Source organism: Bos taurus, chromosome 1 (assembly GCF_002263795.3).
Source record: "Bos taurus isolate L1 Dominette 01449 registration number 42190680 breed Hereford chromosome 1, ARS-UCD2.0, whole genome shotgun sequence".
NCBI lineage: Eukaryota > Metazoa > Chordata > Mammalia > Artiodactyla > Bovidae > Bos > Bos taurus.
The window spans coordinates 44,482,068-44,508,874 of NC_037328.1; the positions used below are offsets into that span (position 1 = coordinate 44,482,068).

At 42.6% G+C, this 26,807-nt stretch overlaps 1 protein-coding gene across 1 annotated transcript; it reads left to right on the plus strand.

Moving 5' to 3' along the window:
* The first annotated feature begins 1,315 nt into the window (after window positions 1-1,315).
* Window positions 1,316-26,807, plus strand: TMEM30C (transmembrane protein 30C). Its single transcript, NM_001038150.2, is given in 9 exon segments — window positions 1,316-1,475; window positions 1,932-1,975; window positions 2,975-3,173; window positions 6,472-6,582; window positions 13,878-13,979; window positions 15,241-15,328; window positions 15,725-15,865; window positions 23,472-23,681; window positions 26,383-26,807. Coding segments are annotated over 7 exon segments (1,032 nt in total). The 5' UTR covers window positions 1,316-1,475; window positions 1,932-1,975; window positions 2,975-2,981; the 3' UTR covers window positions 26,571-26,807.

Sequence of the window (26,807 nt, forward strand, 5' to 3'; positions counted from 1 at the left end):
CTGGCCCAGGGCTAGCTGAACTGGGGGGCCTCCCAGGGAAGGCCTGAATTTGCCTCTTACCTCACTCTATACCTGACGACCACCACACCACTGTTGGCTTAATCGCTTCCCTAATGGACCCTCATTGACAGTTTGTTACTTGTGGGCAGGGCCCCCTACAGTGCTGACCAGTAGCTGAGCAGGACCTGTTGCCTGGTAACAGGGTGCGGAGTAATGATGCACAGCAATGGCTACCTGCTAAGGGCTGCGCTCTCTTAAAAGGGAAGGAGCATCTGGGCAGCCTCAGGCAAGCCCCTTCCCTCTCTGAGCCTCAGTTTCATTAGCTGTGAAATGGAAATACCACCTTGCAGGATTGCTGAGTACTTCATGAGATGGTACATGTGGAACAGACTTATCAACTGCAATGCCTAGTCCCAGTGTGAAGGGTGTAGTGGTGAAAAGAGTACATGTGGCAATTTATAAACTAATAAAAGACAACAGTATAACTACAACTACCTTATGCATCTGTTTAACTCTTTGTTTTGAGATAATTTCATAGTTACAGAAAAAAATAGCATAGAGAATTCCCATATTCCCTTCCCCCAGCATCCCACCATGTTAACATCTTGTATAATCATAATAAAGTTATCAAAACTAAGAAATCAACATGGGTACAATTTAACTAACTAAACTACAGACTTCATTTGGATTTTTACCGGTTTTCCCACTGATGTCCTTTTTCTATTCCAAGATCCAGTCAAGGATCCCACATTGCATATAGTTGTCATTCCTTAGAAAATATATTTAGAAAAATATGTATAGTCTGTCACATTTAATCATTAAAATAATTCTGGAGGAAATGTCTTATATTTTATAGATGATGAAACCGAATCTCAGAAAGGATACACATTAGTTTAAGTAGCAGAACCAGAAGGCAAACCCACATCTCCCATATTCATTTAAAGACACCATGGTTATCTGTTTGGAGAGTCAGGTATATACAACAAATGAGAAAATAAAGCAAACAGATGCCATTAGTGCATTCCACATTCAAATGCTGTGAAATTTTAAATGAGCCTCGCAGCATGGCAAATCACACTCCAGCAAATCCCCTGCTTCCTCACACCAGCCGCCTGCTGCTCATGCACCTCTGTGGGCTAGAAGCCACACACAGGAATCCCAAGGCTAAGGGAGCAAGTTCCATTCTGCGGGACCTCGGATCAAACTCAAAAAGTTAGAGGAAAAAGAAAGAAAGCCTCCACAGAATGAAAATTCACTCAAGCTATATATAGCTCAGTGTAACCCTTGTGGGGCTGACCCTCCCCCAAGTAAGAGAGAATTCCGCCTTCCAACTGAAGCATCACCTCTTCCTGCCTGATGACCTTCAAACTGACACTGCCCGTTCCTGGTTCTTCAGCAGCTTTTGGCCTTCAAACTCAGACTTGAGGAACATCAGCTCTGCAGATTTTGGACTTGTCAACCTCCTCTGTAGTCCTGTGAGCCAATTCGTTGTGATTAGAATTTCTCTGGAAATCCTAATATACTCCTGTGAAGCACCTTTTAGTTTGGGATTTTGGTTAGATTGGTTTTGTCACTTTATAAAAAGTGTAACAAATACTGTTCTTGATTTGTTATTGTAATGACCCCTCTGGTAGACGTTACCTGTTTACTATAATCTCACCCAGTGTTGAAACAAGTACCTAGATTGCAAACATATCTGATATTTTATAGGCTAACTGTGAACACTTTATCTAATCTCACAGACTGTTACTGAACTAAGGTTCTTGACCACATTTACTTATTAAAACAAATAGTAGGTGTGAACTAGAAGTGTTCACTACCGTCTTCTCACACAAATCTGTCTGATACCAACAGCCATACTTGTTACTACCCTCTAGCCCGATTCAAATGGCTTGCTGAAAAGTTCCTATTGGTATTCTGCTTTTTTCCAGTCTTGCAAGGGGAAACTTTGACTCTGAATTGGAAACATCCCAGTGTAAGTAGTTACATTTGTTCTGTATTCTTTTAAACTAGGTAGATTTGCCAAAGTCATTGTCTTCTTTAATATAAAAAGAGTCCAGCATGGCTTCTCTGCCTAATGTTAATAAAAAAGATTAGAAACTCACACGCTGCCTAATTTTTTTTAAATCCTAATTCTACATTTTAAATGCATCTTGAAGAAGTAATTATTAATAGCCTAATGAAAATAATGTTAGTAGATTTCTAATATGTGAAAAAGCAAAACCAAACCAAGCAATGATACCATATTACAATATTGAACACTTAAAGGATTATTTTCCTCTTGCTTTCTCTTACCTCATCTGGGCTCCATCAAAGCAGGTGCTTGGAGAAAGGCTAGGAAGAGATGTTTTTCATCCACACCTTCTTATCAGAGTCTTTCTTATATATGAGAGAGTTGGAAACTACTGAGATTAGACATCTGTGTTTTGCAATTCCTGTTTCTTCCTCCCTCATTATCACAAATAGCAAAGTTAGCTATAACCTGGGAAAAAGTTAGCATTTTCCCAACTTAGTTTATATTCATGTTAATGGACAGCCACATTTGTTGACTGCACTCACTTCTATTTTTTGTATTAATCTCCAAGAATTTGGGCACGTTCTTAAAGATAAATCCATTTTCCCCTTTCAGGAAAGGCTTGCCTTGAATCAGTCACCACATCCCAGAAATAGCCTGCTGTAACTGCTTCCCAGTGTCGCCAGATGTTGGTTTATACAGACCTGCTGGGGACTATTCCTCCTAGGCATGGCACTTAGCACAACAAGGTTTTTGAACCTAAGAAAAATGTACGAACCCATGGCTGATTGAAGGGAGCTGTGCTCTTACTGAACAGCAGTTCTGGTTAAGGAATAATTCTAGGAAGCAGAGATACTTTGCCACCACAAAGGAAGAGTCACATAATTCTTAACATTAAGTGGTATTACTCTGAGCAGTAATGTCATAAATGTCTGAGAAGTATATGTGGGTCACCTGCAGGACCAGAATGAAGAGGAAATGCCAGGACTACGAGTCCAGACTGCCAGACAACACTGCGGTGAAGCAGCAACAGTTGCCCGCCTTCCGGCTCCAGCTGACAGCCAGTGAAATCCTCTCTGGCTTTTTTGCCATAGGGCTATTCTGCCTTGGCATGGGCATCATTCTTCTGTTGTCTGCAAAGAGCATCAAGGAAGTAGAGGTTTGTCCCATCTTACATTTTAATGCATTCTAAGAATTTTAGCTTTGAGACTGTAAAGAATGGTCAGTTTGAGAGCTCAGCCCCACCACAGGGAACTAGATGAGACTGGAGCATCCCTTTTGCAGATGGTGATAGAGCCTCTCTGTGCTTTATTCATCCCTCCTCCCTCTTGAGGACAGACACTCTCAACCTGGTCAGTTCAGCCATACTTGTTTATAGGGACCTGCCAGACGCCTATGAATCATAATGATAAAAAGAGTGAAGAGCCAAAGATACAGGTCTTCAAATTTGTGCCACTTTCAAGCATTTGCCTTTGCCTTTGCAAATAAACTCCCTCAGATCGTTGTCTTAATCCAGGAAAAAGAACACAAATCTTTCTGGCCTCTAAAGGATTCTTACTAAAATAAATCAGGTTCTACTCAGAGTGAGAAAAGCTGAAGCTAAGCTGTGACCCCCTCAGTCATAAGCCTTTTGCCAATTTGACTAACAAGCCATTGGAGAATGAGAAGCCCAGAAGCTGGTCTGGGCAGGGGAGCTCAGATCTGGCCTGATGCCTTGCCCACATTTGGTTTAATAAATTAAGTAAATGCTTCATGCCAATCAGCTCTGAGCAGATTACCAAGACCATATGACCTCTATTCGGAAGGCAGCTGTGGAGAGCTCATCTAGTCCCTCTCCCCATAGGCTAGTGGCAAAATTGCCATGGAGGCCAAGTCTGGCAACACTGATTTAACATTCCTGAGTATATGAACATGCTCAGAGTTCTTTTGGGTGTGCAGGTGAGTAAACTCCAAGTAAGAGTCAATTCCTGCCTTCAGTGAGCTAATGATAGAGTAAGCAAGACAGTGGGTGCCAAGAACAGAGAGCTCAGCTGTGGCTGGCTTGTTTGCTGTATCCACAACCTTTTTCTTGCATGTTCCCAATGCATAGCAGGCACTCACTTATTGAAAGAACGGATTTGGACAAACAGTGGGACTTCAAAGAAGAAAAATATTTCAGGTCCCACTCCTCCCACCAACACATCCTGCTGTGTTGCCTTTCCCCTGAAATGTTCTGCTCTCCCCTCCCACTCCTGGCAGCTTGGCTTCCGAGTGGCCCTAAGTCCTCTTGAGTCCTCCAGTGTGATCATGTAAACCACCAGGCCCTACCATGTGGCAGAGGCCAAAATGGCAGGAGGAAAATAAGCTTGCCGTGTTGAAGGCAATTGCAAAGTAATTGGTTACAAGGCTGATATTCATTTCCACAGAGCTCATCCTGTTTACTTTTCCATTTTATTCTTCACCAACCCCTTTCTTTCTCATTCTTCCCCTCCTCTTCCCATGTCCTTCCAGCTTCCTCCCTTCTGAGCACCCATCCCCACCCACTATGAAGTGCAGCCTCCATCACAAGGCAGCCATTGCTGAATGATGTCACCTTATATGTGAGAGGAGAACCTCACCCCATGGTTGGCAAGGCCACTCTGCAAGCAAGTTTCAACAGAATGGTTTAATCATGATTTTAAGAGGATTTTTCAATCAGCTGTTCTTTTAAGCCACTTCAGCTAGGACTGTTTCTAAACATTTTGTTTTTATACAGAAAAACCAGAAGCCACCCATGGAGTGTGATCGTCTATTGCACATGAAAGTGTTTCATTATAAGGGGTGATGAGATGAAGCATGTATCTCAGGCCAGTGTTGTCAACACACACTTAGTAGAAGAGTTCTGAGCTAGTTTTTCTCTTCTCAGTCAGCCCTGAGGCACAACAAGAAAGTGCCCTTTTTGCAATTCACTTTAAGCAAGAATGATAATTCCCGCCTCTCCAAAATTCTATGAGGAGCAGGCTATGATCTTTGCTGTCATTTTAGAGCTACACGCTTACAGAAGCACTCATGCAGCAAAGTAGATTAAACACGTTGATTTTTGATATGTTTTCCTCATAAAATTTTTAGAGCTAGAAAGCACATTGGATGTCATCTACTCAAAAATTTATTCATCAACAAAGACACTTTTTCTGTTTTGGCATTATAGAACTCTCACAAGAATCCGTGAAGTACAATGTACACTACTACAGTGAGCTCACACATCAATTCATTGCTAGTCAAAATGATGCTGGTGAACAAAATGTGGGCCCTGGAGGTTAAGTATTGAACTCAATATCAGAGACTGGATGGACACAGTTCCGTGCGCTAGCTCTCAATTAGATACAGCCCTGTTCTTTATTGCTTGTAAAAAATTAGAATGCAGTTTCACAAACAGAAAAGGGGTCAGTATTTTTAAAAATAATAGTGTAAGTTTTTCTGCATACTTAAAGAATGATTTAAGTAAGTATAAGCAACTGAGTACAATCAAGTAGCCTTTTGGCTAATCTTTAATTTAGTATTCACACTTCACCCCTTTGCCTCCAAACACCTAGTGGCTTTGCAAGTATTTAAAGTTCCTTCTTTCTTATTAGTCTTCTCTCCCAAAGAATCTAAAATCTGATTGGTAATTTACTGGGAAGAAAGCCAGTCCCTGTTCCTCTCCGGTCCCCAGACTCTTCTAATTACTCCTCAGCAAGGGTGAGGGAAAAGCAGAAGCTGCCAGCAGCACCCACACCACCCCCGGGTGCCCAAGATGAGTGTTCCCCGGAGCAGAAGGGAAATGCGTGGCCCCATGGCCTCTCTCTGAGCCTCCTTTCCCAACTCTCCTTCCAACTCCATCTTCACGTCACTGAGTGGAGCCAGAGCTCACAGGATTTGCCCACGTGGGACACACTACCCTTTTTTTTAGAGTCCACTTATTCCATTTTGCACAGAATTTAACTTTTACAGAACGTAACAACAATTTTTAAAACAATTGTTTCACATAACTCTACATTTCTGAAACACTTCTTTTTCTATGTTTGGTCATTTTCAATAACTTCCTCAAGACACCATGCAGAAGAATTCACTAGTATAAGTATTTTCCATATGATAACATGGAAAAGCAGTGGAGTGACTTCCCCATAAAGCTGATTAGACCTGGGCCATGGGCCCAGTTCTCCTGAGTCACTGGCTAATACTTTCCTAATGGTGACTTCTTACGATGGAGGTGTAAGCCTTCATCACAACAGGCTAAACATGCAGTAGAAACCCTGAACTCCAGTACATGGCAGAATACTGCCGGGAGCCAAAATGAAAGGGGGCCCACTCCTCCTGCGCATCCAGGGAGCTGCCCTTGGTTCACGTCCCAGACAGCGTGCCCTCGACCCCGCGAGCCTGGTGACTTGAGTAGACAGGATTTTAAGGTGTGTACTCACATCCCTTTTTAATTAAGAATCATTCTTTTCCCTGTCTGACAGATTAATTATACAGAAAAATGTGCAACTTGTGCAAAACTGCGGGAAGAGGCCACTAATTTTGACAAAGAATGCAACTGCTCTATTTCCTTTTACCTTCCACAGAAAATGGAGGTGAGATTCAGGAGCCTTCATTTGGCTCTATGCTGTTCTGTTCCTAATTAACACATGGCAGTGAGTTTGTGATCTCCACCAAATGCTTTCCAAAGTTGAAAATACAAAAAAGTAAAGCAGGGTGGGAATGGCAGCGGGTCTTATAAAGTATTGAGTTTGTGTGCAACTCTCTTCCCTACCCATTTTTTCTCCCCTTGGAATTTTCATTCTTCTCCTTTGTGTCTAAATTTCCAGATTCTTTACTTACTCAACTTTGTAACATAATTCTTAACATCAGTCAAACAGATTGTATGGCAAGTGTCAGCACAGGAGGAGACCATAGAAATCTCTGAATCTGGCCATTCGTTTTATAGTGAGAAAATTAATGGGTTGAGAGGTTAAGTGACTTGGCCAAGGTCACACACTGAGTTAGTGTCAAGGGTCACACACCTGGTGGGACTCTCCTTGGGCCCCTCTCCAAGTCATTCTTTGCATGCAGTTGGCTAATCCCTAAGGCGACTCTTGCCTGGCTGTCAGACACTGTGAGAAATGCCGAAGAAATATTAAGAGCTGTCCCTGCTCTTGCGCTGATTAAAGTCTCATGTTAGTCCAGGTCCTCCTGAGAACCAGATGCCAGGACAGGATTAGACACGCCAGAGATGTACCGAGGGAACTGCCTGCCTTGGAAAATATGGAGAAGGCTGGGAGAGCTGTCGAACCACAGCACAGCTCCCACCCCTCGGGGAAGGAGCAGGAAGGGGAGAAGGAAGGCTGGAGGGACAGAGGAAGAGAAGGGTAGAGAGACAGGGTGAATAGGAGGGAGGAGGGAAGGAAGGTGTCAGATGCAGTGTATGCTTCTGAAAGTTTCAGCAAGGCCAACGGAGAGTCCTTGCCTCAGGATCACTATTGCTGAGCCACTGGCTGGGACCAGCCATGGGAAGTATGACCTCAGTGCAAACACAGGACGACCTCAGAGCACGGGCACCGCGTGGTCCCTTGATTCCACTTCCTGCAGTTAGGAGATCAAGAGGCTCCTTTTCAGGGCCTCCACAGTCTTTCTAGGTGGCAAAGATACGATCAAATGAAAATGTGTTTCCTTCAACTTTTCAAAGATCCTGCCCCTTGTGTCCACACTTCTCCCCTGACAGTGCCGTCCTCCATAAACTGCCTCATTCCCTCTTCTTCCCCTGCTGAGAGATTCTGCGTGGGAGTCTTCCCTTGTGGGCAGGACTTCTCTTGAGTTAATCACTGACCATCCCATCCTCAAGGCCCTGCTTCCTTCCCAAACCAGACTTGGCATCATCTCCTGAGAAAATCCTCCTTACTTCTGGGAAAGACTCCTTATTTCTGGGAAAGATCTCATCACCAAGACTCAAAATTCTCTTCCTTAACTCCACCCTGCCTGCCCCTTTCTCATCCACACCTCTGATGTGTAAGCATTGTTCTATATTCCGTGTCTCTCGCAACCACTTTGTCCCTCCAGTTTCTTGGCATCACCCTAGTTCAGGCCCTCCTGGTCTTTTGCCACAGCAGCCTTAACTGCACTTCTAGCCTTTGGCTTCTCCTATTTGTCTCCCATTGTTATTTGCAGAAACGGTAGATCACGCCCTGCACCCCCTCAAAATGTGCACTCTTTCAGATTGCTTTTCGACACCTGAGGACCAACTACCTTTTCATCTTTATCTCTGCAAGAGACCTTGTACTCCTGCCAAACTGACCAGTTTGCTTTGCCACGATACAACTCTCTATGTTCTTGCTGTTCTTTTGCCTAGAAAGTCTCTCCTCTCACTTGCACTTGTAAGATCTCACTAGTTTTGAGCCCCTAATATCACCCCCAGTATTCCCTGAGCCTCCTTTTCACTCATGCCTCCAGCAAGAATTTGCCCACATTTGTGTTCTGGGAGCGCTGTTTCCTCTCCTCTGATGGACTTACAGTCACCCGTGTAATATCCTGTACTCACTTCCACTATTCACAGGAACCTCCCTGAGGACAGGGACCGTGCTTGACATGCCACACCACAACTGCACACCCGCTCATCTCTGCACTGCATACTCCGCCTTCCCGCTTGCAGCCACAGGTGAACCACCCATGCTCCCATCTGAAGGCTCACCTCTCCACTTGTGCGGTAGATGCCAGTCTTTCTTGCCTTTATAAGGATTTAACTCAGCAGTTCTCACTTCTCATACATCATCAACTTTCCTGTCTACGGGATAATTCCCACCAGCACTCAGACACATTGTTTCACCTATCTTAAAAAAAAAACAAATATTTACTTTGCTTATTTGGCTGTGCAGGATCTTAGTTGCAGCATGTGAACTCTTAGCTGTGGCATGTGGGATCTAGTTCCCTAGCCAGGGAGCAAACCCAGGCCCCCTGAATTGGGAGCACAGAGTCTTAGCCACTGGACCACCAGGGAAGTCCCTCACCTATCTTTATCTCTTCTATTCTCCCAAATTTCCCAGCCTGCTATCTGCCCATTTCTTTCCTCAGATTAGCAGGAAAAGTCGCCAGAGGAGTCATCTGTCGTGGCTACTTCTAATTCCTCTCATTCTCTCACTCAGTGAAACTGCAGAGTTACCTGTGACTTCCTCCTGGACAAACCCAGGGCTCAGTCCTCGGGGCCTTGTCACCCACTGCACACAGGTGGTCACTCCCTCTTCCTTGACACATCCGCTTCTCTCAGAGATCCTACTCCCTTGGTTTTCCCACTTCCGCTCTGACTGCCCTTCTTTGGTTCCTTTGCTGTCCTCTTGTTTCCCCCAGACCCTTTCTGTGGAGAGCTTCGGGGCTCTAGTCTTGGTCTTTAGACTTCTCTTCTCTGTCTGCACTCACTTGCTAGGAAACAGCATCTACCGCCTAGATTTAAACACTCTCTATCACCAACGCTCTCTTTTCTTTCCCTATCCCAATCATCTCTTCCAATATCCACACTTGTATTTCCAGCTGCCTTCCTGGTGTCAACATTCAACTGTCTAATAGCTATCTGAAGCTTAATGTTTCTAAAACTGAATGAATATCCACTTTTTCCCCTTACCTATTCCATGCCCTCCCCCCAAAAAATACACCATTCCAACCTACAGACTTCTCAATCTCGGTTGGCAACAACTCTGTCCTTCTGATGCTCAGGCTTAAAGCCCAGGGTCATTCTTGACTACTTTCTTTCTCTCCAGCTCACCTCCAATCCATCCTCTGGGCTCTACCTTTGGAATATATCCAGAATCTGCTTACCTCTACCCACCTCTGCTGCTGCTCTCAGCTCCACACCCACCTCTCACCTGGATTTCTGCAACAGCTTCCTACCAGATCTCCCCGTTATACCCAAATCTTGAATAACAGCCAGACTGAACTTTTTAAACCGTTGAGTCCCATCATGTTATTCCTCTGCTCAAAAAGCCCTGCAATGGCTTCTCTTTCCACTCCATGAAAAACCGCAAGTCCTTCCAAGGCCTTACATGATCTGACTACTTATTTCCTCTCTAACCTCCTCTCTCCATTCTCTTCCTTACTCTGACCACAGTGGGCTCTTTGTTCCACAGACAAGTCAGGCATTCTCTTCGTCCGCATGCCTGGCATCCCCTCGGCTAACGCCCCTGCTGCCTTCAGGTCCTGCTTGGCTCAGTTATCAGCTAACCATCCAATTTCATACTGCTGCCTGCCTACTCACCCTGCCCCTGCACTCCTGATTCATATTGCTGCTGCTGCTACTAAGTCGCTTCAGTCATGATTCATATTACCTTGCTGTAATTTCCATTTTTTCCACAATGCTTATCACCTTCAAACTTACCATATAAATGAACAGATTATTATACGTATGGTTTATTGTCTGTCTTTCACCTACAACTGGTCTCCCCAGGTGGTGCTAGAGGTAAAGAACCCACCTGCCAATGCAGGAGACATTGGGTTCAACTCCTGGGTCAGGAAGATCCCCTGGAGGAGGGCATGGCAACCCACTCCAGAGGAGTGGGCTCCTCCCACAGAGGACCCTGGTGGGCTGTGGTGCATAGGGTTGCAGAGTTGGACACAACTGAGCAACTTAGCACGCGCGCTCACCTGTAACTATGTCTGGCAGCCTGTAGTTTCTCAGTTAATGGTTTTGGGTGAACATAAGAACCTTTGCTTCCTCCACAGTGCATAGCACAATATACACAGTAGGCGCTGAAATGTTAATGAATGGAAAAAAGATAAAGTGCTTAATGTTATGGCTTTATGCTCGAGGAAGCTTTGATTCTATGTGTCCCTTTCCCCCTTGATCCCAGATGAAATCATGTTGGCATCAGTAATAGTATGAGTACAACTATATCTTTAATCATTTTTTGAGTAATTCAGATGGAAATTGTATGGAAATTACTGAATCACTGGTCACATGTACCATGACCTTTATTTTCAGCCTGCCCTGGGTTCCAGCTCCCATCTTTCATACTCATCTTCTTAAAGGTCCTTAGGGTGAGGCCAAATTTGCATAGCATAAGAGAATCAGTACTTGGGTTGTAAGTGATGTGTATATAAAGTCCATGGGGAAGTTTTATATCTGTGTTCTTTTGTTAGCAGTCAAAATGCTAGCTGTCTACAGTTGTGTCCCTTCTTGCCTTCCTCAACTCACCATGCTACCACCATCCAAAAGTAAAGTTAGCACTGCCTTTTTTTTTTTTCATTCTTAAAACATTAGACATTTATTCTCTCATAATTCTAGAAATCAGAAATCTGAAATCAAGGTGTCAGCAGGATTGGTTTCTTCTTAGGGGCTCAGTGTGCTTTTTTGAAGGAAAAAATCCAAAAGATAAAGCCTTAAAAGGCTTCAGCTTCCCATCTGTCTGTGTCCTTTGAAATCCTAAAGGCAAATAAGTGTTCCCAGCTGCTGACCATTCCTTTCAGACAGAGTCTTTCTCGTAAAAATCTAACCAAACTGTTCAGAGCAACCGCAGGGCCTTCGCCTCGCCAGGTCACACACATCACACACGCTAGACGACAGATCCATGCAAGACTCTCGGCCTCGAACTAGGAATCCTGCACTGAGGAAAAGAAACACCACACAGTGCATTCGCCTCCGGGACTAATCAGAAAGATGCAGTCAACGAGGCCTTATAAAGTCTTGGACAAAGGCTCACTGAAACAAGTTTATGAAAAACACTCCTGTCTCTAATGTGTGAGTGTTCACTATCTATTTTGTCCTGTTTATATGAATATATAACCTTAGGTAAGTAGAATTCTCTTCTTAGCTCCCAAGAAAATGTATGGCAAGTTCCATTCCATGGACTTCCTATTTTCTGTAGTTATGGGTCATCAATAGAGGTTACCTCTCTGTGTGAGGAAATGTAATCCATCGTTCCCACTATGCCTGACTTGTTTGCCTTCATATCCATGCTGTCTGTTTATGATGTTGCAACCTGCCTCTTTGTCAGGGCCCAGCATCTCCCCTTCTCAGTGTCCCAGAGACTTTTCTCTTACCAGGGACTAAGCTCTTCAGGCTTTGTGGTTTTCTGTCACTGGCCACACTTCCTATGACCTTTATTTTCAGCCTGCCCTGGGTCCCAGATCCCATCTCCCATACTCATCCTCTTAAAGGTCCTTAGGGCAAGGGCAAATTTGCATAGCATAAGAGAATCAATTGGCTCAGGGAATTGTAAAGGAATACTTTTGTATTTCTAGGACTGAATATAGCACCTAACATTTAGGAGTCACTTAATAAAAACTTAGACCTTCATAGTTTTAGATGCATGCCTTTATTATTTTGGAGATAGATATTATATTATTTGGGGCTTCCCTGGTGGCTCAGATGGTAAAGACTCTGCCGGCAAAGCAAGAGAACTGGGTTTGACTTCTGGGTCAAGAAGATCCCCTGGAGAAAGGAATGGCTACCCACTCCAGTATTCTTGCCTGGAGAATTCCATAGACAGAGGATCCTGGAGGGCTATAGTAAGTAGCTACACTAGACAGTTACATTTGCATCATATGTGCTGTTAGTAAAATCAGTACCAAGCCCTCCTAGAGAAGGGCCCTGGTCTGTCACCACAAAGGTAGAAGCATGATGGTAGCCTGTAAAAGGGCAATCTCGTGGCAGCATCCATGACAAGGCATATCTCTCATGGCACCAGGACTACTTATTGCTAAGATGAAAATCATCTTTCTTCTAGATTAGTGAACTGTTCCATCTTTTTGTCCATAACAAATGGATCACCATTTCTTGATCAAGTGTTACATCCCATGGGTCTGTGTTAGATCCTAAGATAAAAGGACAACACTGGAGCTGGGTTTATGTCTGTGGACAGTGGGTGCAGCGCTGGAGCTGAGTTTATGGACAGTGGGCACAGCCCTGGAGCCAGGTTTATGTCTGTGGACAGTGGGCACAGCCGAGGAGCCGGGTTTGTGGACAGTGGTCACTGTGCTGGAGTTGGGTTTATGTCTGTAGACAGTGGGCACAGCCCTGGAGCTGGGTTTATGGACAGTGGGCACAGCGCTGAAGCTGGGTTTTTGTCTCTGGACAGTGGGCGCAGCACTGGAGCCGGGTTTATGGACAATGGTCACTGTGCTGGAGTTGGGTTTATGTCTGTGGACAGTGGGCACAGCCCTGGAGTCGGGTTTATGTCTCTGGACAGTGGGCGCAGCACTGGAGCTGGGTTTATGTCTGTGGACAGTGGGCACAGTGCTGGAGCTGGGTTTATGTCTGTGGACTGTGGGCACAGCCCTGGAAACAGGTTTATGTCTGTGGACAGTGGGCACAGCCCTGGAGCCGGGTTTTTGTCTGTGGACAGTGGGCACAGCCCTGGAGCTGGGTTTATGTCTCTGGACAGTGGGCGCAGCACTGGAGCCGGGTTTATGGACAGTGAGTGCAGCCCTGGAGTCGGCTTTTTGTCTTTGGACAGTGGGCGCATGCACCTAAATATGCTTAGTGGCTCCAATTTTAAACTATGTTTCATGGATTTGCTTTGAAACTACGTGAACTTGATGCTTACCACAACCCCTAGGCAAAGCATCTTTCTTAGTGTTTGGGGGAAATATTTGAAGAATCAAATTTTATGTTTTGAGAATACAAAGCCTAGTTATAAATTTTTTTTCAAGGCAGGAATGTAGTACCCCTTACATAAACATTAAAAATAAGTTATTTACTTATTTTAATAATTCTGTATATACTATATACTAGGATTTTTCCAACGTTGATTTTTAAAAACAATTTCTTGGGTTTCTATTTGAAATAAGGAAACTTTCAGTTCCCAATCAATATTTTTGGTACTACTTATATTTAACAAATCCCATCCATGTTTGTTAATATTTCCATTTATTTTTCTTTCTTCTTATATCTTGATGTTCTCCTCCACAGGGTAATGTTTATCTGTACTATAAATTGTATGGCTTCTATCAGAACCTCTATCGGTATATTCTGTCCAGAAGTAATATCCAGCTGGTGGGTGCAGATGTAAAGGTAGGGCTTTATTAAATTTGGTATGATACTCTTTGTGTTTTTTTTTTAACCAGATAGATCTTTCAGTCTAAAAGAGCGTATGGAAAATAAACTCAAAAGCTAAGGTTTTACAAGACAGAAATGCTCCTTTCATTCTTTTGTGAACTGAAGGGGCTGAGTACTCAGGATAACTGCTGTTGAGAATGAGCCCTTTCCCTCCTCAGAACAGGAATGCGAGTCTTCTCCAGTGAGATGGTTATCCTTTCATGTGTCACCCATTTTTTAGTTTAACAACATCTTATATTAAAGCCAGATTCATAGTAGACTGCCCAAGTCTTGGTGATAATGAATGTGTCAGAAGGGCAAATCTTCAAGCACCTTTTCAACCACAATTCAGGATTTGTTTCTGTTAATAAGTTGATGGCATACTGGAGCTGCTTCAAACAGTAGAGCGTTTGCTTCTTTGAATGACATATCAAATAGATTTCAGTATTATTTTTGCACACTTGATTTCTGTAGTTTTCTTTAAACTTCCCCGTTTTAGTAGATGGGTGCACCAACCATTTTGACAGTAACCTTGAGTGGTTCATCTCCGTCCGGTTCACTCTGTGTCCACCACTGTCTTTTTTTATAACTGGGGCCTTCAGGCAGCCTAGTTTAAGGACACTGGGCTCTACTTGATTGAATAAAAGCCTTTGGTTTACTGAATATCCTTTCAGACCTAAGATTACAAAACTTGACTCTAGGTAGATGATATTCAACATACTGGCAATAAAAGCTAAAGGAAACCTTTTCTATACTGACACTATATAAAAGGGATAACCAAATGGTTTTTAGCAGCCATTCTTTTTAAAATATATTCTGGTAGGTAGGTGGATTTCCCTGTGGTCTGTCATCCAGCTGTAGACTCAATTTATATAGTTTTTAGAACATATTATACTACAATAAGAAAAACTTCTTAAAATGTATTCCAATGTAGGCTTAGTGTGGTATTTAGCACAGCCAGGAAAGTACAATTTCTTCCTGCAGACATATTCAGTATGCTATGTACTGTTAATGAGGAAAGAAACTACACACATGTGTATACACACATAAATATCTTCAAAACACAAACATTTTCTAGCCTAGGTGAGCCAGAAGCCTGGGAACAACAGGCAGTGGTCCCTAATCTCAGTCTGTGCCAATGGATCAGTGTGGGTTGGTTTATATTGCCAGTGTTTTCACTTGCAGCATTGTTAAGAGTTTACCAAAATCACGTATTCCTGTGTCATTTCTCCTCCAGGATGTTAGAAACTGTGCTCCATTCAGAACCTCTGACAATGGGCTCCCCATCGCTCCTTGTGGTGCAATTGCCAACAGCATGTTCAATGGTAGGTGACTTTTTCTGTCTCCAGCATCTTTCCTTTCATAAGTGTGTAAAACCTAATGTCCAGAAGATTACTCCTGCAGCTGAGTGGCAGGTTGCTTTTTTTAATGTTTGTGTACATTATCCACTGATTTATACTTCATTGGCAAGTAAGTTCTTCACCAGAGATCTGAAGTAGTCGGGAAACATGAGTTAGTTAAATGGAGCCTAAGAGTATTTCTCAATAATCGGGACCTTAGAAAGAAAACGAATCGCCTTCTGATTCCAGCATCTATGGCATGCAGGCATGTGAAGAGTCTTCTCAAACCCTGCTTTTTCAGCTGTGTCTGATTGTGCACTTCCAAGCGTGGCAAAAATGCTTGCCTGAATCTCTTAACACAGTCTTTAATTTCCCCCACAGACACCATTGTTCTTTGGTACAACTTTAATTCATCTACACATATCAGAGTCCCAATGGTAAGGACTGAAACTGCATGGTGGACAGACAAGTATGTCAAGTTTCAGAATCCAGCTTTCCAAAATCTTTCTAGTGCATTTGCAGGTAAGATTCATATATTAGCTCAGTATTCTTTACAGTACTCTTTATGGAAACTGGTTTTGATGTGTGGGGGGATGTTTATGATTCCTCCTTCTTTACTTCTTTTTTGATCACCTTTGTTAACTTTTCCTGCCTGTGAGCACCTCCATCACATACCTATCAGAAACACAAAATGATTGGTACCCTGGTTCCTTCTAGATTACCATGATGAAAAAGGCAGTGTTTTAAGAAACTTGTTCCTTCATCTATAATTAGAGTGATCATATAATTTACTGTCCAAACTAGTGCACTCTTGAGAGTGAAAGAGGTCACAGGAATAACTAAAGTTACATATTTATTAGAAAGTGGTACTTATTGACCACCAAAATTGATATTACCATATTGATGGGCCGATAAAATAATTCTATTATAAATTATTTTTTAAAATACAATTCTTTCAAAAGTTGAAAGAATATATCTGTGTACATTAAACCAACTTTAAAAATGTTTTAAATATTATCTAAATGCTAAAACATAACAGAATAATTATTCTGGATATGGAGTCACATACTTTAATCAGTTTCTTGGCCATGTAAGTCTTAATTACATGCCCCTGTATTTTTCTAATGAAAATTTTGAATTTTTGTGGGAAAAAAATTCACAAAATTATCTACAATCTTTTTCTTTTTTTCCCCAAATGGCCCCACTTGAGGCTTTTTGTTTTTGTTTTCATAATTATTATGCATGCTAGAATCACACAGAGTGGCTGTTGCAACTTTGCTCTGACTCCACAGTGGGGCAGGTGGTAGCTACAGGGGTCACTTGTTTTGTGTGACCTCTGGCGGTGGCTAGATGTGAGGGGTTAGAGGTAGGCAGGTTAGCAAAGCCCCAGGAATCCTTCACATAGTACACCTTTACCTGTAGTAACTTGGGTCTTTAGAGATCTCCTACTCCATTTTTCTTTCCTTTCCAAATCTTCCCATTTCCCTGCTTGTGGCTCCTTGAACCTCTTTCACTTCTGCTTCTTATGGTTCTAGACTAGATGATGAAGGAAACTTTTCCTTGTCCCTCATCAAGCACTAACATGGAAGCAGCTATTTAGGTCTGCCTAGACTTCCCTTTCACTTTTCACTTTCATGCACTGGAGAAGGAAATGGCAACCCACTCCGGTGTTCTTGCCTGGAGAATCCCAGGGATGGGGGAGCCTGGTGGGCTGCCGTCTCAGGGGTCGCACAGAGTCGGACACGACTGAAGCGACTTAGCAGCAGCAGCAGCAGCAGCAGCAGGGGAAAGAGAGACTCCAGGTCCCACTGTGGCTTAGTTCATAGGAGGACTAAGCGGACATGAAGGGGAAAGAATGCTATCTGAAATGAGAATGTTGTAACTAGCGCAACAGTGTATATGCCCCACCCTACTCTGAAGGCTTTTCCCTCCCTCCCACATTGCCAGGGGTCCCTCTCTCAACCTTAAAACCTCTTGTTCTTCAGCCTCAAAGGGCAGGCATAGGCACTGTGTATAGGAGCTACACCTCCAGGAGAAAATGGTCCACCCTTAGACAAGGGACTGCCTGTTGAATTCATCTTCCCCATGCTCCTTGTGGGCTTTCCTGGTGTTTCAGTGATAAAGAATCCTCCTGCCAGTGCAGGAGACTAAGGAGATGCCTGATGGACCCTGGGCCAGAAGATCCCCTGGAGGAGAAATGGCAACCTTCTGCAATATTCTTGCCTTGCAGAGTCCCATGGACAGAGGAGCCTGGCAGGCTATACAGTCTGTGGGGTCACAAAGAGTCCCAGGACTGAGCGACTGAGCGCACACACACTCACACGTTACACACACACACATGTTCCACACACACACGTTCCTTGTGCCTCTACAGCTAAGGGGCCAGAGATGGCTTGACCGGGCAGAGAAACTAATGTCTAAGGGTTGAACATGCCTCACCCAGCGGCTGGAGGGACCAAGAGACACAGATTCGTGGGAGTCAGAGCCGTGGAGAGGGAAGAGAAGGGAGCAGAGTGAAGGGTAAGGCTAGTTATCCCGGAGCTGGGATCCTTCTTTTCTGCAATGGCCGGAACTTGCCCCCAACAGCGAGGGCAGCCTTCTGTTTCTGGTGCCGGAAGCTCAGTGTCAGTCCTCCCCTCCTCCTCCTCACCCTTCTTGGCATGACCAACTCTCCCCTTTTCCTCTGGGACAGGTGCCTGGTTGGTGCTGAGGATTTTTTTTTGCTGTTAAGCTCGCTCGCGGGCGCGGCTCGTGCAGGGGAGACGGGGCTGCACGAGCGAGGGCCTCTGAGGCTGGGTCGCCGCTGAGGAGGCGAGGAGAATTAGCGCGGAGAGCCGCCGCTCCACTGCTCGCACCCGGCTCCAGGCGCGCAGATCCCCGCCGGCGGTCCTCTTCGGACCCTGTCCTGTCTGCGCCGCAATCTTTTTTGAAGCGCATTTTATGGTTAATCACTTTCAACTGTAGCACCTCCAGTTGATCCTTCTCCTTTGGCCATATTTTTTTTAAGAAGATATCTATAGGTGGTGAGATACCTGTTACGCTCACAGTCATTTTACTAAATGGAGGATATTCTCATTTTCAATTCTTTTGTATTAGAATATGCTAGTATCGCAACCCAAATGTTTTTATAGGCAAGGTCTTTTTTTTTTTCTTCACTTCATTTTTTTTTCTATGATTTTTTAAATGTGTTACTAGTTTTAGATGGTACGAAATCTTAGACTTTCTGGGTATCATTTAATTCTCATCGAGAAGAAAATTTGATCTTATTAAAATAGGAGCTCCATCAAAATATTTTTCACATAAGTTGAGATTTTCCAAAGCACAATTATAGAATTTAAAAATTAAATCTTGTATGCATTTTGAACTATCATTATATGATATGATCATTATATAATATGTTAAATTGTTCCCTTGCTTTCATAGGGGTAAATTTCAGTACCTTCTTGTTTGCAAACTTGATTTTTGATAATTACAATTAACTATACCTTCAAACGGAAAAGGCAATGGCACCCCACTCCAGTACTCTTGTCTGGAAAATCCCATGGATGGAGGAGCCTGGTAGGCTGCAGTCCATGGGGTCGCTAAGAGTCGGACACGACTGAGTGGCTTCAGTTTCACTTTTCACTTTCATGCATTGAAGAAGGAAATGGCAACCCACTCCAGTGTTCTTGCCTGGAGAATCCCAGGGACGCGGGGAAGCCTGGTGGGCTGCCGTCTATGGGGTCGCACAGAGTCCGACACGACTGAAGTGACTTAGCAGCAGACCTTCATAAACTAAGATTTCTGGCATTCCACATTTAGAATATTTTGTCTAAAACTTTTCAGCTATTTTGAATAAAATTTCACCAAAAGTTAGAGGGCTCATTTACCAAGAAAAAGTTCAGGCTAATTGTAGGACTCATCATTTGATACAGAAAATAGCTCTTTGAAGGCTCAAAGATTTCTAAAATTTTGACTGATGATGTGTAGCAAAGACAGACCCCAAGTCCTACCAGCTGAACCGTCTCTTTAACATCTTCGTCATTGTAAAAACTTCGCAGCTCATTTTCTCTGTGACTATAAAAAAAACATTTTAATTTGCATAATTACAGCTCTCTTGATTAACAAAATATTATAGCTTGTTTGGATATAGTTATTAATTATGTTTCACAACCAATTTTAAGCCCCATCTCTCCATAAATTTCTTAATTTACTAAGAACATTTTCTTTACTCTGCCTGTACTCTACCAAATTTGCATTTATATTATCACTATAAGACCAAAAAATTTACACTTGATTGTTGAATATTTTAACTGAATTTATAGCAATATTTATAACTGTGTCAGAATTTTTGTCTTCCAGTATTGAATATTGAAAATCTTTGCTTTGATTACATGAAAAATCAAAGATGAATACATTTGAAAAGACTGATGTAAAACTGGCTTCATTTAACCGTTTACAAGGTTCTTTATGTGATTACAAAGCCCAAACATTAACACTTTCCTTTGATTACAAAAAAACATTTTTTAATGACACTAGACAGAAACGTATTTGATCTAAATGAAAAGTCATGTTCACATAATGGTATATAAATGAACTTTCTGTAGCTACATGAGGTAAAGCACTGTTCTGAATTCACTCTTTTAAAAATAAGTGCAAACTTTTGAAGTAGATTCTGATATTCTTCAGCAGATTTATATCTTTTGATTTTCACCTAATCATTGATATCATGATGGTTCCTGTGGTAGGGAGTAAATGTTAACCAACATTGCAAGTATCACATTCATCTACTTCCTTGAAAAAATTGTACTTAATTTTTCATTGAACATGTGTGTTTGTTTTTTAGCTCTTCTCAGCTAAAAGAATTTACTAGCAAATAAAAAAATGGATACTGAACAATAAAATAGTTATATTTTTACACCATATAATAAATAACGCTATTGCAAGAGAGTTCCAACTACTCTCAGCAAGGCTGCTCAGTATCTGTTTTTCACACTATTCTCACACTATATTTTTTTCACACTATATATTTTCACACTATCTGTATTTCACACTATGTCCATGCAACATAAACTGCAACATCCCACTTTTCCTACTAAGCCCAATGACTTGCAGCCTGGCAGCTTCATATTAATACATCACACAGATTAAAACAGAGGCTGTGGTCTAACCGGCTGTACTGTGAAACAGTGGCAAGGGTCATGGGGATATGTTATGTTCTGCTGTGGAAAGCCTCTGGTTATCTTTCATCAATAACATGTTAAAGTAAGTACTCGTGTTCACCACATATAGGTATCTCTCACTACTAGCTAAGACCATGACTAGAATAGGAAGGATGAAATTATACTTACATTATTCGCTTGGGATAAATGCTAAATCAGATGAGATAATGGCCAACAGACATAAACTGGGACTGTCCTAGGCAAACTGGCAGGTGTGCGCACTGTATCTGTAATTAAACTCCTAGAAAGGACCTTGGCAACATGCTATTGTTTTGTCTTACCATAACCACAGCCATGTAACATAAAGCATCCTTGGCTATCTCCCACTGCACTTTGTTCTTAACTTCTGTTGTAGGAGTTACCATGTTTGTCTGTAATTATCTGTCTGAATGCTTGTCATTCCCATTTGGTATGTTAATTCCTTGAGGAAAAGGATTAGATCTCATACAATTTTAAATCCCTGGTGCTTGATACAAGTGAGCAATCAAGAAATGCTTATTGTTGAGTGAATGGAGGGATACCAAGGACCCAGCTGAACTTGGAAAATGAAAGAAATTGGTTCTTCCTATACTATGCTTCTCACACTCTCTGGAGACATGGGATAGGGTGGGATTGGAGGTTGGTAAGGAAAGGCATGTTTGAACCTGCATTTTTCACTCCGTTGGTGATTTGGATGTCGTTGGTCCACAGGACACATTGTCTTGGAGCGTGAGCTCTGGCTAAAATAAAGAGAGTGTGTGGTCCATGTGCAGGCATGCCTGCCAAGTCCCTTCAGTCATGTCTGACTCTTTGCAGCCCCATAGACTATAGCCTGCCAGGCTCCTCTGTCTGTGGGATTCTCCAGGCCAGAATACTGAAGTGGGTTGCCATGCCCTCCTCCAAGAGATCTTCCAGACTCAGAAATTGAACCCACATTTCCTGCGTCTCCTGCATTGCATGTGGATTCTTGACCAATGAGCTACCACATGCAGGCACCAAAGACAATTTCAATGTCAATCAAAATTCTTCCATCAACAACCATTGAAGTCTTTGGGACAGCCAACGTCTCCACAATTTTTGGAGAGGAAGTTTCTCAGCAAAGGGTTATTTCCAGAGGAAGTATAAGTCTACAAACAGAATTCAGCAGATTAATCCAACCAAACTTAGCACATGCCTTTATAAGCACTATAGCCCATGCTTAGAAATAAGACTGTGTTTCTTTTAAGAGAAAATAGTCAGTGGTCAGAGTTAAGAAAGAATGGTTCCTTACAAATAGTAGAACCATTTTTATAGAAGTGAAAGGCTCACTGAACAACTTCTTGTTGACTATTTCAAAATTCAGAATGCTTTTTACTTCTGTCAACTTTCATCATAATCGCTCATCCCTTTACCAAGCATTTATTGAATACCTACCATGTGCCAGGGATTGGACTAAATGACAATGAAACCACAATGAGGAAGACATTGAACTCAAGAGTCTGCTGTCCAGTGGGAGAGAGACATGGCTGCCACTGTAAAGCGGGAAGTAGAGGAGGAGAATAAACTCAGCAGACTGGACTCGAGGCGCCAGCCCTCCAGCCCAAGCACCCGCTCCCAGACCCACCAGGCTTCCTGGCTTTAGAACAGGCTTGCCACACCTCTGCTCTCCACCTTCTCCCTTCTACCAATTCCTCTTCCTTGCTTCCAACTTCACGCTCTTAGGCGCAGGTCTGCAGGGAATATCTATGTAATGCAATCTTCATGCACTTCCCATGATCATTTCCTTAGAATACAGTCCTAGAAGTAGAATTCCTGGGCTAAAATATATGCAAAATACATTTAATCTTTTGCTGCTTGTTCCTAGATTACCAAAGATGTCATTAATCCATGAATCTATCTGCTCTGTATAAGAATTCCCATTTCCACTGCCTCATAAGTGTTTTTAATTCTTTTTTTCATTAAATATTAGCCCATTTTGAGGTGAAACAGTATCTTGTTTTAATTTGTTCTCCACATTACCAGTGAAGTTAAAGAAAATATACATTACCCATGATGCTCTCATTGAGTGCCAACCCCCACTATTATTTTGCTGTACCTATTTTTTCAATGCGTTGTTATGCATTTAATATAGTTGAATATGGGCTTCCCTCGTGGTTCAGATGGTAAAGAATCCACCCTCAATGCGGGAGACCTGGGTTCAATCCCTGGGTTGGGAAGATCTCCTGGAAGAGGGCATGGCAACCCACTCCAGTATTCCTGCCTGGAGAATCCCCATGGCCAGAGGAGCCTGCCGGGCTATAGTCCATGGGGTTGCAAAGAGTTGGGCACAACTAAGTGACTAAGCACAGCACAGCACATAGTTGGATAAATAATACACATACAATATGATATTCTGCTTTTTTTTAACCCTATAACAGTATCATCAGCATTCCCTGCCCCCGACATTTCCTTGGAGTCTTTATAACTATTATCTTTTAAAAATTTTATTATTTTATTTATATAATTGTTTATTTTTGACTGCGCTAAGTCAAAACTCTTCATTGCTGCAAGCGGGCTTCTCTCTAGTTGTATCAAGCAGGGCCTGCTCTCTAGACGCAGTGCACAAGCGTTTCATCGCAGTGGCTTCTCTTGTTACAGAGCAAGGCTCTAGAGCAGGAGGGCTTCTGTAGTTGTGGCACATGGGTTCAGTTGCTCCGTGGCATGTGGGATCGTCCCAGGTCAGGGATACAACCTGTGTCTCCTGCCCTGGAAGGCGGATTCTTTATTCCTGAGCCAACAGGGAAGCCCTATAATCATTGTCTTTAAAGGTTGCATATTCATGTAGCTTACACACACATACTTTAAAAAAAAAAAAAAGTGTCATTTCAATTCCTCAAGAATATGAAAGTTGTTTCATTCTCTACATTTTAAGAAAGACTGGAGGCGATAGATGGTTTTTCTCAACCACATCCATTATTAACTTTCCACAGGAACTGCAAAGCCTCCGAACTGGCCTAAGCCTGTCTATGAACTAGATGAAAATGACCCAGGGAACAACGGCTTCATCAATGATGACTTCATTGTGTGGATGCGGACCGCCGCCTTTCCCAATTTCAAGAAACTATACCGCCGACTCCATCGAATAGGCAATTTTACCGAAGGCTTACCTGCTGGTAGCTATAGTTTCATCATAAACTACAGTATCCTTTTATTCCAGGGCTGAGGGAAAATCAGGGTCCATCTGCATACTAGTTATTGAACTATTTCATTCTATACTTCTCTATTCTCCAATCAAATCTATATATACTGTAAAAGAAATACATATTTACCTTATAGGCAATACTGTCAGTCCATCACCACATAGCTATTTGTCTCTGCTTTATATATAATCAAATGTGCACTTTTTTTAAGGAGTAACAGTAGCAACATTAGGTAAGCAGGTATGGGTAAGTAAGGAAGGACTGTTTCTTCCCTAGGAGAAAAATTAAGTAACACTGGGCCTAGAGATCTAAAACAATGAGGAGAAGCCTATTATAGAGGATGGGATGACATGGAGGACCCTGGAAATAAAGATAGGATTACAAAGAAGTAGATTTGAGTATGGACTAAAAACAATGAAAACTGAGAGGGCCATGGTAGAACCTTTTATTTTAGGCAGAAGTCTCATGGGCCTAGGGAGAAGCTCTGGATTCAGGGAGCAGGTTGGGTTCCTCCAGCCCACGTGAGCTGCACCACCAGCTCTGCACTGAGGATGCCGTGCTCTTCCTCTACTGGTACGAAGCCAGTTAGCAGGCTCCAAGGCTTTGGTTGTGGACATATGGCCCATGTTAGGAGACATACTTGAATATGAGATTCTGAGTGTTCTCAGTTACTTTAAAAATGTAAATGTCACTCTTGACTTAAGAACAAAAAGTTCTTAACTTCAAAATGACACCAAACACTATCTTTATATATATATATATATATATATATATATTTTTTTTTTTTTAAATATAATTTGTACTAACTCTGGTCTTCAAACTTAGGTTTCAAGTCCCTTCCTGATTCTCTCTGAGGCAGAATTCTCCCAGAGGCAGGTCTTTCCAGGACTTGTACACAGTTTTGAGACGTCAGCCCATCAGGCATCAGCACCCCCCTGGCATCTCAGGGCCACTGGAGTTTTTCAGGCGACCCCCAGCAGGCTGGAGGATCTGAACACCAAACTCTCCACCTCTTTTGTTTCTTTACCACTCGAGGAGTTTGACTGAAACGCTCCTGGGTCAGTGAATGATGATATGTATTCCAGTTCCCTGCTCCATCTTTTCTTCTTTTCTGTCCTAGAGCAGAGGTTTCCTCCCTGACACAGGAGTGGGGATGTTCCTTGGGCAGAGAGACTTCCACTGAAGAGACACCATCTCTGCCTCTTGGCTTATTGCCTCCTTTTGTTTACTGACCAGGAGTATGGTTGCCTTCAGCTGTTCCTTTAGCATGGTCTCTAATGCTAGTCTGTGCAAAGGAAAGTCAGAAATTGCTCTCTGTGTGTACAGATCAAAGACCAGGCCATAGAACCTTACCTTTTCAATAGGATTTCAGCACCCCTCTCTCTCCCTCCTAGAAAATTTGAGACTGAAAGTTGCTCAAAGTAGTCTTTCAAGTTGGACCTTCAGTTCTCATCAGCTTTTTCTGTGATGACCCTACCAGTAAAGCAGTTAGGGTAGCAATCAAGACACAGGGGAAAAAAGCCCATTGGGCACTGGTGCTCTCACAAGGCACTGCAGTGAGTTTAAGGCTGATGGAAAGAGGGAGTCCACTTTCAAACAAAGGAGACACTGTTTCTCTGCGTGAAACATGCTCTCCTTGGATGTGTTTATTCACAGTAAACTTTTAATGCTGACAACTCTCCAACCTAAATCTTTAGCAACAGAACTTCAGTCCTGAGCTTCAGCTCATACCACCTATGTTGAACCCTAGTGTGAGTATTACCCGTCCAGCCTCACGGCCTGGCTAATATGTAGAGAACTAAGTCTGAGCTGCAGATAGTTCTACCACTGATCCCGTGTGAGGAGAAGACCCTCTTAACGAAACAAGGGGAGTGGGAGAGAAAAGAATCAGAGGGCTAGTTGAGGACCTGCACCCAAGGAGCCCAGGGACCTAGTGACCACGAGGAATTTTGACAGAAAAGAAAGCAAACTAGCTTTCCTAACAAGTTTCTTTGTGCCTTTAAATAGCATGTTGCCAAGTGATTTGAGGCCTTTTAAGAGCTTTGCTGGGAAATGCCGTTGCTATGAGAAGCCTTTATTTGTTTATTAGTTTGGTTTACAAAAAGCACCAGATGTTTAAAAACCTCAGGCCACATGCATAATCAAAATGACATCATTCAAATGCTAATGATAGCAAAGCCACTTCAAACACTTTCTCCCTAGCAGGGAGGGAGGCTGGCCTTTTCAAAACTTGAATACACCACCAAAAATGTTTTGCCATCTCTCTCACTACTTTTTTGTTCTACACGTCTCTTGAAGAATTTTCCCTGAGGTACAAATTTAAACCTTAGCCTCTAAAGGACTTGAGCCTACCCTGGGTGTCCTGATCCACAAACACAAATTTTGGCTTGCTGCACAATCTGTCTATATAGGCTCTTCATTTGCTTGGGTTTGTAAATTAACTATATTTGTTCATATTATTGAGTTATCTGTAAGTCATTCAGATCTATTTGTGTCAGTTTATTTCATAAATTACAACTATGTAGAGGGAAGGCTTGTTTTTACTTAGTTTCCAGCAAGATAAAACATACTGCTTGGTAAAGATTGGGCTAAATGAAATTGAATAGTCAACCATTTATTACCAACAAAAACAGCAATATTAGGTGTAGAGGTGGGGCTGAGAAGTGCTGAGACAGAGCCTTAACAAATTTTCTTTCCTTAGACTTTCCCGTGAGCAGGTTTCAAGGACAAAAAGCAGTTGTTCTTTCTACCCTGACGTGGAGTGGAGGCAGTAGCCTTTTCTTAGCCCTTGCCTATCTGGTGACAGGAGCTGTGACTTTGTTGGCCTCCTTTTCCATGATGGCACTTCACCTGAAGCTGAAAGAAAGGAAAACGTTCTTCCTCCAGTAGTAAAGTCAAGCGTTAAAAAGAAAAACAGAAAATACAGAAATGGACAGTGAAGTAATGGAGCCAAAGATCTCAAAATGGGTTATTCTACCAAGGGGAACTGGACTGACTGACCAAGTACTCTTCCAGAGAGATATGTAATAAGAGTTTCAAAGTAAAGATAAAGAAGGGGAGGAGGCATGATTAGGTATAGTAAAATGTCCTTGGAATGGGGAGGATAAATCATCCTTGAGCTCTAAA